At 55.7% G+C, this 9,554-nt stretch overlaps 1 protein-coding gene across 1 annotated transcript in view; it reads left to right on the top strand.

Annotated features, from left to right (window-relative positions):
- The window catches only part of GRIK1 (glutamate ionotropic receptor kainate type subunit 1), a 74,444-nt gene that overhangs the window by 53,936 nt on the left and 10,954 nt on the right, over positions 1-9,554 (top strand). The window contains exons 12-14 of the mRNA XM_015564137.1: positions 5,841-6,066; positions 7,549-7,797; positions 9,533-9,548. Of these exons, the coding sequence (XP_015419623.1) occupies positions 5,841-6,066; positions 7,549-7,797; positions 9,533-9,548 (491 nt within the window). The remainder of the gene's footprint in view (positions 1-5,840; positions 6,067-7,548; positions 7,798-9,532; positions 9,549-9,554) is intronic.

Here is a 9,554-nt window from a genome sequence, read left to right as displayed (position 1 = left end):
GTCCCCAGGGGCCGCGCTCACACACGAGAACCGGGATGATGCGCGCCCACGGGCTGTGGAGGGGCAGCCGGTCCCGGCCGACCTCGTCCACAAAGACAAGCTGGACGAAGGCCGTGTGGCCCAGGGGTGACGCCCCTTGAGCCTGACACCCTCAGGTCCTGATGCTGTGGCTGATCCGACAGCTGTTGGGTCAGAGGGGGACGGTCACCGCGAACCAGCAGGAAGGACGAGGGGAGGGCATTTCAACGTTAAAGGAAGTTCTCCCAACACCAGGGCCCCCGCTTCCTCCGCGTCACACCTTTAATTAATTATCGGACTCTTTATTTTTTTAATATGCATTTATTGATTTTTAGAAAGAAAGGAAGGGAGAGGGAGAGAGAGAAACATCCATGATGAGAGAGAATCATTGATCGGCTGCCTCCTGCAGGCCCCCTACTGGGGATCGAGCCCTCAACCCAGGCCTGTGCCCTGGCCGGGAATCGAACCGTGACCTCCTGGTTCATAGGTCGATGCTCAACCACTGAGCCACGCCGGCCGGGCCACCACAGCACCTTAGAAAACATGAAGAGCAGTCAGTTTGTACTCCTGGTTCATAGGTCGATGCTAGGAACCAGGAGGTCAGGGTTCGATTCCCGGTCAGGGCACAGGCCCGGGTTACGGGCTTGATCCCCATTGTGGGGCATGCAGGAGGCAGCTGATCAATGATTCTCTCTCATCATGGATGTTTCTCTTCTCTCTCTCTCTCTCTCTCTCTCTCTCTTTCTCTCTCCCCCCTCTTCCCTTCCTCTCTCCCTTCCTCTCTGAAATCAATCAATAAAAAAAAAATTTTTAAGAAAAAAAGCCCTGGCTGGTGTGGCTTAGTGGATAGCACGCCGGCCTGCGGACTGAAGGGTCCCCGTGCGATTCTGGTCATGGGCAGGTACCTCGGTTGCAGGCGCCCGGTCCTGGTTGGGGTGCATGTGGGACAACCAATCAGTGTGTCCCTCTCACATCGATGTTTCTCTCTCTCTCTGTCCCTCCCTCTCCCTTCCACTCTCTCTAAAACTCAGTGGGAAAACATCCCCAGGTGAGGATTTAAAAAGATTCCTAACAGACTTGTCCCTTCTGCCTCTCGGGGGAGGCGGGGGGCGGACTTTGGCAGCTGAGGGGCACGGGCTCCCGACCTCTGTCACTCCTCCCAGAGGAGGGGGGGTGGGTGAGGTGCCATCAACCCCTTCATAGGGCTGAGCCCTGCCCCCTGGGCCGGAGCAGTGAGCGGGCGCGGGGTTGGGGCGCTTCCGACAGAAGCAGCTATTCCAGGGAGCACGACTGGGGGCGTTTCTCGGTGTCTGGGTGCGAGGCAGTCTTCACGGCAGACCTGTGAGCTCATGTTTCAAAGGCCCCGCTAACGCCACCCTCCCAACGTCACCCTCCCAATGTCACCCTCCTAACATCACCCTCCTAATGCCACCCTCCTAATGCCACCCTCCTAACGCCACCCTCCTAACACCACCCTCCTAATGTCACCCTCCTAATGCCACCCTCCTAATGTCACCCTCCTAATGTCACCCTCCTAATGTCACCCTCCTAATGTCACCCTCCGTGTCTGAAAGGGGAACCCTGGGGATTAAAAATGTGTGTGTTTGGGAGGAAATCCATGAGGTCAGTTTGAGTTAACCTTTTTCAAAGCTGAGTGCGTTGCCGTAATGGACCAATCTCCAACTCTACACAGAAGAAACCCGTGAAAAATGTCCACCAAGGGGCCTACGTCCGCTGAGGGGTTTTAAAGGGAACGCGGGACTGTCTCCAGCCTTGGGAGATCGGCCGCTGGCATTACTGTCCATCAACCTGAGACCAGGCTCCGTCGGACGCAGTGGGTACCTTACAGACAAAGACGGGGGCCTCCTGGCAGACACCGTGTCTCCGCTGGCTGCCCTCCCTGGCAAGTGGATTTTATGCAGTAAATCCTGTTTTGGAAACATTACGAGATTTCCTCAGTGAGATAACATGTTTAATCATGTGTTAGAGGAAATGGTTGTTTTTAAGGCAGTTACTCATTCCTGATCTATTTTTATGAGTTTGGATTTCTACATAGCTGATCTCCATGTCTTTGGTGGATGTTTTTTATTTTTTAATATGTTTTTATTGATTTCAGAGAGGAAGGGAGAGGGAGAGATAGAGAGAGAAACATCAATGATGAGAGAGAATCATGGATCGGCTGCCTCCTGCACGCCCCACACTGGGGATCGAGCCCGCAACCCGGGCCTGTGCCCTGACCGGGGATCAAACCGTGACCTCCTGGTTCATACATTGACACTCAACCACTGAGCACACCAGCCAGGTGTTTGGTTGATTTTTAAGGTTTTCTTAAATCAGGATTTACTTAAAGTGAAAGCATGTTGGAGATTTTACAGTGTGATTTTGGTATTTTATTGTTTATATGGATATATCTACCCCATTTATTAGATCACTTTTGATAGGATGACAAAGGTCAATACGATAAATTCCCAGTGTGTGTGTTAGTGGGCGGCTGAGGAGACATGACCAGCACACACAGATGTTCCTGGATCGATATTGTCTTCAGGCAATTGAAGTGACTGGTGTAGTAATTCACGCTGCAACCAACAGGATCACACGGCTTCCGTGCAGACCCCACGACCTGGGTGAAGAAAAGGGGGTGGATCTGAGCGAAGCATTCGAGGGACGTGCCCCTGAAATGGAGGTTCTTTCCGACCCGAGACCGCCTCCCTCTCCCGAATTCACAGATGGTTTACCCGTCGCACCTGGTGCCGGGCACCTGCCACCACGGGGCCTGTGGCACAGTCACCGCTGAGGAGAGAGCGACGCTGTCCGCACTTCCTTCTCGGTCTCCGCTAAGGAGTCCGCCGCCTTCCTGACGTCCCCGCCTCCTGTCGAGAACTTCCCATCCTCTGTAAACGTGTAAACGCGGCCGTTTCAATGAGCCCATTTCTCAAGTCTTTGGCAGCGTCCGCGTTTCATGCTTCTAAGACAACGATTTCCCCTGAAGGCAGTTTCCTGGCGGAGAATGATGTGCCCGGCTTTGCCCAGGACAGCCGCCCCCACCCCCACCCCCCTCGCACGGCCGCTCAGCTGGCATTTCAGCAGCATTGGAGGGTCCCACCCGAGTCGCACGGCAGGAAGCGGCCTGACCCACGGGCCCTGCTGTCCTGGCCACGGAATTGATTTGCAGCATCTGAGGGTGGAGGACTCAGGGCCGTCATGAGCGAATGGCGCCCGTGAAGCGCGGTGTCCGTGGGGACTGTTTACTGAAGTGTCGTTTGTCTCACAAGACCTTCCCCCAGGCTCTCTGGACGGACCCACCGTCCTCTCCTGACTCGTGAAGCCGCCGACAGCGTCAACCTCAGTCTGAACTAGAGGCAGGAGCTCAGAGAGCCCGGGAAGAAGCATGGACGCGGCCACGCGGAGTGGGCTCCACAGCCGTTCCCCCCCTCGGGCCCCACGCCGTGTTCTCACCCGATCGCCCTCCTGAGCTCGTCGCCTGTGCCCGCCGAGGCGCTGGCTGGGGTGTGGGCCCCGGTTTGAGGGTGACAGTGGAGTCAGCGTGGAACTACCACTGACTCCCATCAAATCTCATCTCGCAAAGAAGTGGAGGGAGTGTTGATACAAAGGAAGACAGATGCGGTGGGGAGGACACTATGGAAATTACAGTCAACTGTAACATGGTAGTCACAGTTCGCCATTCAAAAGAATAGAGAGTCCACAGCTAAGCAATACGGAAATGTAGGCAGTATATTTTAACAAGGAGAGAAGACAGTAGACAGAGGAATGTGCAGGTGTGTATGTAACACATCCCATGTGGCTGATTATTAAATCTGTCCCCAAAAACGAAGAACGAGGGAAAGGCAAAAGCGTAGAGCACTTCGAAATAAAATGCTCCGTCTTCATCACCTAAAATCTGGTTCCGTTAAAACTGAATGTGTCTGGAAAAGGCACATAAACACGCGTGTAAGAGTTTTCTGACCTGAATTTTAATTTGCAAAAAAACATTTGTATTCGGCGTTTTCTAGAAAAGATGAGCGTGAATGCAGGTCTTTCAGAAACGGAGCGGAGGAGGCCTGTGACTTGTGCCGGCCGCTCCCAGCATAGGCCCGCGGGGCAGGGATGAGCCAGGAAGTGTGACGTCCGTGAGGCTGCTGAAGGGGACAGCTGAGGGGTGGGGGGTCGGTGAGTCCCATCCTGGGTGAGCCCAGGGCCTCGAGGACTCGCTGTAATGCCCACAGCTCATCAGCTACCCGCTCACTGATGCCAAGGTCTTCCTTCTGTTACCGGGAGACCCCAGGTATGCGAGCCACTGGTCACTCTGTCCAACCACAAAGGCAGGTGGCATCCTATCAGGCGTTTACTGAGAAGGCCCGCCCACCAAGAAGACAGGCGCTTACAGCATCAACCCCTGCCTTCCAGCAGGTGCAGGGGGCAGGCCTGTAAGGGGACGGGGCTGGGGGAGGCTGGGGATGGGATGCAGCTACGTGCAGGCTGGGGGTCCATGGACGTCAGCTATTGTCCTTAGTCATCGGCAATGAGATGATGGTGAGGAGATGATGGTGACGAGATGATGGTGACGAGATGATGGTGAGGAGATGAGGTGGATGAGAATGGGGTGAGGAGATGATGGTGATGAGATGATGGCGATGAGATGATGGTGAGGAGATCATGGTGAGGAGATCATGGTGAGGAGATGAGGTGGATGAGATGAGGTGGATGAGATGATGGTGATGAGATGATGGCGATGAGATGAGGTGGATGAGAGGATGGCGATGAGATGATGGTGAGGAGATGATGGTGAGGAGATGATGGCGATGAGATGAGGTGGATGAGAGGATGGCGATGAGATGATGGTGAGGAGATGATGGTGAGGAGATGATGGCGATGAGATGAGGTGGATGAGAGGATGGCGATGAGATGATGGTGAGGAGATGATGGTGAGGAGATGATGGCGATGAGATGAGGTGGATGAGAGGATGGCGATGAGATGATGGTGAGGAGATGATGGTGAGGAGATGATGGCGATGAGATGATGGTGGATGAGAGGATGGCGATGAGATGATGGTGAGGAGATGATGGTGAGGAGATGATGGCGATGAGATGAGGTGGATGAGAGGATGGCGATGAGATGATGGTGAGGAGATGATGGTGAGGAGATGAGGTGGATGACATGATGGTTTGACTCCTGGGGGGTTGGCCTGACCCTGTCTATGGGTTCTGCTGGCTGGATTCACAGCTGAGTCACCTCCTCCATCACTTCACACAGGTCTTGAAAGGAAACTTAAGAAAAACCTCACCCCCTATTCACATATGAGAAACATAACCCCTTGCACAGAAGTGTGTGTGTTCTAAGATCTAAAATAATATGATCACTTTTCAGATCAACCCAGGTGCCCTGTCTATCTGTATATATAAAAGCCTAAGGGACCAACTGATTGGTCGCTGTGATGCGCACTGACCACCAGGGTGCAGACGCTCAATGCAGGAGTTGCCCCCTGGTGGTCAGTGCACTCCCACAGCCAACCTCCCGTGGCCCCAATTGGCCTGATCGCCAGCCAGGCCGAGGGACCCCACCCGTGCACCGGGCCTCTAGTCAGATTATGAGCCTTCCCATCGCTTCCCTCACTGAGACCCACAGAAGCACCAATGACCAAGCAGCCGCTCCGCGCATGCCACCTGGGCCGGCAGGGAGCTGGGTTCTTCTCAGTGACCCACCCGCAGGCCCAGGACCTGCACGTGGTTTCCCTCCCGAGGGCGAAGGTCTCCCCTGCACTGTTTGAACCACCGGCTCTGCACGGCCTTGGGACCATGTTCACAGCCCCTCCCTGTCCCTGCAGAAGTCTAGGATCTCCACCTATGAGAAGATGTGGGCCTTCATGGGCAGCAGGCAGCAGACGGCCCTGGTGAGGAGCAGCGAGGACGGCATCCAGCGCGTGCTCACCGCCGACTACGCGCTGCTCATGGAGTCGACCAGCATCGAGTATGTGACCCAGAGGAACTGCAGCCTCACGCAGATCGGGGGCCTCATCGACTCCAAGGGCTACGGCGTGGGGACCCCGATGGGTAAGAGGCATAGCGTCGAGGCTGAGGAGGGCAAGGGCACCGTGGGGCGTGGCAGGGAGCGCGGTGGGGAGAGTGGTGGGGAGCGTGGCTGGGAGCACGGTGGGGAGTGGGCTCGGGAAATCTGCTCCACCCTCCAGGTCTCCAAGGCCTGAGTGGATTGATCACTGAGGCAAACGTCCCCGTAGGTCAGAGGCCTGTTTTGAGTCTTCAATCCCAGACAGGTAACCGAGTAAATTTTGAAGTCACTACTCCTTTCACGTTCCAGTATCTGGTTGAGCCTGTAGGTTTCTATTATTTTACCCCAAAGGTCTTAACAAGAACATCTTCTGGCTAATTTCCTTGGCGTTATTTTCCAGTTCCTACACGTGACTATGTACTTTTTCTACCTTAAAACTCCCGGGCGGGGCACATGCCTGGGTTGTGGGCTTAATTCGATCCCAGTAGAGGGTGTGCAGGAGGCAGCTGGGTGTTTCACTCTCACATCAATGTTTCTCTCTCTCCCCCGTCCCTTGCTTTCTCTGTGAAAATCAATTTTAAAAAATCTTCAAAAAAAACACCTTACAATTGGGCGTAAAATACTCTGTGTGTCCTTAGAGGAGCACCTGCCCCTCCTCAGTGGACTGTCTGTGGACTAAACTATAAAACTGGAAACTTGACCTCTTATCGTTCCGTCTTCCACCCGTCACCCCACCTCGACCGCCTGTGCGCACCCCCCTTTGCCCCCCAAACCCCCTGCCTGGCAATAAGGATAGAAAATGACAAGGTGGGTCCCCTCTTCTGGGAACATGTAGGAGGAGCCTTTGGGGGGCTGTTTCCTCACTGAGTGGAACGTCACTCTGAAGCCAGTTTTTCGGGGGGGGGGAGCAAGGGGCTCCGTCTACAACCCCCTGAATGCACACGGCCCTTTGAGTGTCCCTGCGCCCCGTGCGGGAGGCGGCCTGGAGGAATCACTGTTTTGCTAGAAAGATGTGAGCGAGCAGTTCAGCCAGGTCTCGGCCATCGGCATCCATCCGGACACACACGCCAGAGTGGGGGCGCCTTCCCTCGTGGGTGAGAAGCAGCGCATTTGGGGGCTTGTCTTCAGGCCGCGAGCCCGTCGTGCTGTCACCCCACAGGCGCGCACTGACCACCAGGGTGCAGACGCTCAATGCAGGAGTGGCCCCCTGGTGGTCAGTGCACTCCCACAGCCAACCTCCCGTGGCCCCAATTGGCCTGATCGCCAGCCAGGCCGAGGGACCCCACCCGTGCACCGGGCCTCTAGTCAGATTATGAGCCTTCCCATCGCTTCCCTCACTGAGACCCACAGAAGCACCAATGACCAAGCAGCCGCTCCGCGCATGCCACCTGGGCCGGCAGGGAGCTGGGTTCTTCTCAGTGACCCCCCCGCAGGCCCAGGACCTGCACGTGGTTTCCCTCCCGAGGGCGAAGGTCTCCCCTGCACTGTTTGAACCACCGGCTCTGCACGGCCTTGGGACCATGTTCACAGCCCCTCCCTGTCCCTGCAGAAGTCTAGGATCTCCACCTATGAGAAGATGTGGGCCTTCATGGGCAGCAGGCAGCAGACGGCCCTGGTGAGGAGCAGCGAGGACGGCATCCAGCGCGTGCTCACCGCCGACTACGCGCTGCTCATGGAGTCGACCAGCATCGAGTATGTGACCCAGAGGAACTGCAGCCTCACGCAGATCGGGGGCCTCATCGACTCCAAGGGCTACGGCGTGGGGACCCCGATGGGTAAGAGGCATAGCGTCGAGGCTGAGGAGGGCAAGGGCACCGTGGGGCGTGGCAGGGAGCGCGGTGGGGAGAGTGGTGGGGAGCGTGGCTGGGAGCACGGTGGGGAGTGGGCTCGGGAAATCTGCTCCACCCTCCAGGTCTCCAAGGCCTGAGTGGATTGATCACTGAGGCAAACGTCCCCGTAGGTCAGAGGCCTGTTTTGAGTCTTCAATCCCAGACAGGTAACCGAGTAAATTTTGAAGTCACTACTCCTTTCACGTTCCAGTATCTGGTTGAGCCTGTAGGTTTCTATTATTTTACCCCAAAGGTCTTAACAAGAACATCTTCTGGCTAATTTCCTTGGCGTTATTTTCCAGTTCCTACACGTGACTATGTACTTTTTCTACCTTAAAACTCCCGGGCGGGGCACATGCCTGGGTTGTGGGCTTAATTCGATCCCAGTAGAGGGTGTGCAGGAGGCAGCTGGGTGTTTCACTCTCACATCAATGTTTCTCTCTCTCCCCCGTCCCTTGCTTTCTCTGTGAAAATCAATTTTAAAAAATCTTCAAAAAAAAACACCTTACAATTGGGCGTAAAATACTCTGTGTGTCCTTAGAGGAGCACCTGCCCCTCCTCAGTGGACTGTCTGTGGACTAAACTATAAAACTGGAAACTTGACCTCTTATCGTTCCGTCTTCCACCCGTCACCCCACCTCGACCGCCTGTGCGCACCCCCCTTTGCCCCCCAAACCCCCTGCCTGGCAATAAGGATAGAAAATGACAAGGTGGGTCCCCTCTTCTGGGAACATGTAGGAGGAGCCTTTGGGGGGCTGTTTCCTCACTGAGTGGAACGTCACTCTGAAGCCAGTTTTTCGGGGGGGGGGGAGCAAGGGGCTCCGTCTACAACCCCCTGAATGCACACGGCCCTTTGAGTGTCCCTGCGCCCCGTGCGGGAGGCGGCCTGGAGGAATCACTGTTTTGCTAGAAAGATGTGAGCGAGCAGTTCAGCCAGGTCTCGGCCATCGGCATCCATCCGGACACACACGCCAGAGTGGGGGCGCCTTCCCTCGTGGGTGAGAAGCAGCGCATTTGGGGGCTTGTCTTCAGGCCGCGAGCCCGTCGTGCTGTCACCCCACAGGCGTGGAGGGAGGCTGGAACCGATGAGCCTCGGAGAGAGGGCCTCTGGCAGGAAGCAGCTGTGGGACGAATTGTGGGGTGTTTCCTCCTGTGAGGAATCGAAGGTTAAGCAAGATCAGCTGCTCTTCAGGATGAGCCGTGTTACCCACGTGCACGGCCAGTGTCACTCAGGGCATTTAAGCAGCAACAACAATGACTGAAGGTGAAATCTATTCGGATACAGAACATTCCCTGCTCGCCCGGCTGCTGTGGCTCCGTGGCTGAGCATCAACCTATGAGCCAGGAGGTCACGGCTGGACCCCGGTCAGGGCACAGGCCCGGGTTGTGGGCTCGGTCTCCAGTGGGAGGCGCACAGGAGGCAGCGGTCAATGATTCTCTCTCATTGATGTCTCTCTCTCTCTCCCTTCCTCTCTGAAATCACTAAAAATAGGTTTTAAAATATAATAAAAATTTTTAAAAATAAATAAAAGGGAAAGACACTGTGGACAAGGGTTCGCCGCAGCCTTCGGAGTACAGGCTTGAGCGTTCGTGCCCTTGGCCAGTCAGGATGGAGGGGTCCTGTCAGCCAGTCGGTCGGTCCCTCTGAGACCACCCTCTCTCCGCCCCTGTGGTCCTCCAGGCTCCCCGCTCCCCCCGCTCCA

The sequence above is a fragment of the Myotis davidii genome, unplaced genomic scaffold (assembly GCF_000327345.1).
Source record: "Myotis davidii unplaced genomic scaffold, ASM32734v1 scaffold552, whole genome shotgun sequence".
Lineage (NCBI taxonomy): Eukaryota > Metazoa > Chordata > Mammalia > Chiroptera > Vespertilionidae > Myotis > Myotis davidii.
This window is presented reverse-complemented; position numbering and strand designations above follow the sequence as displayed.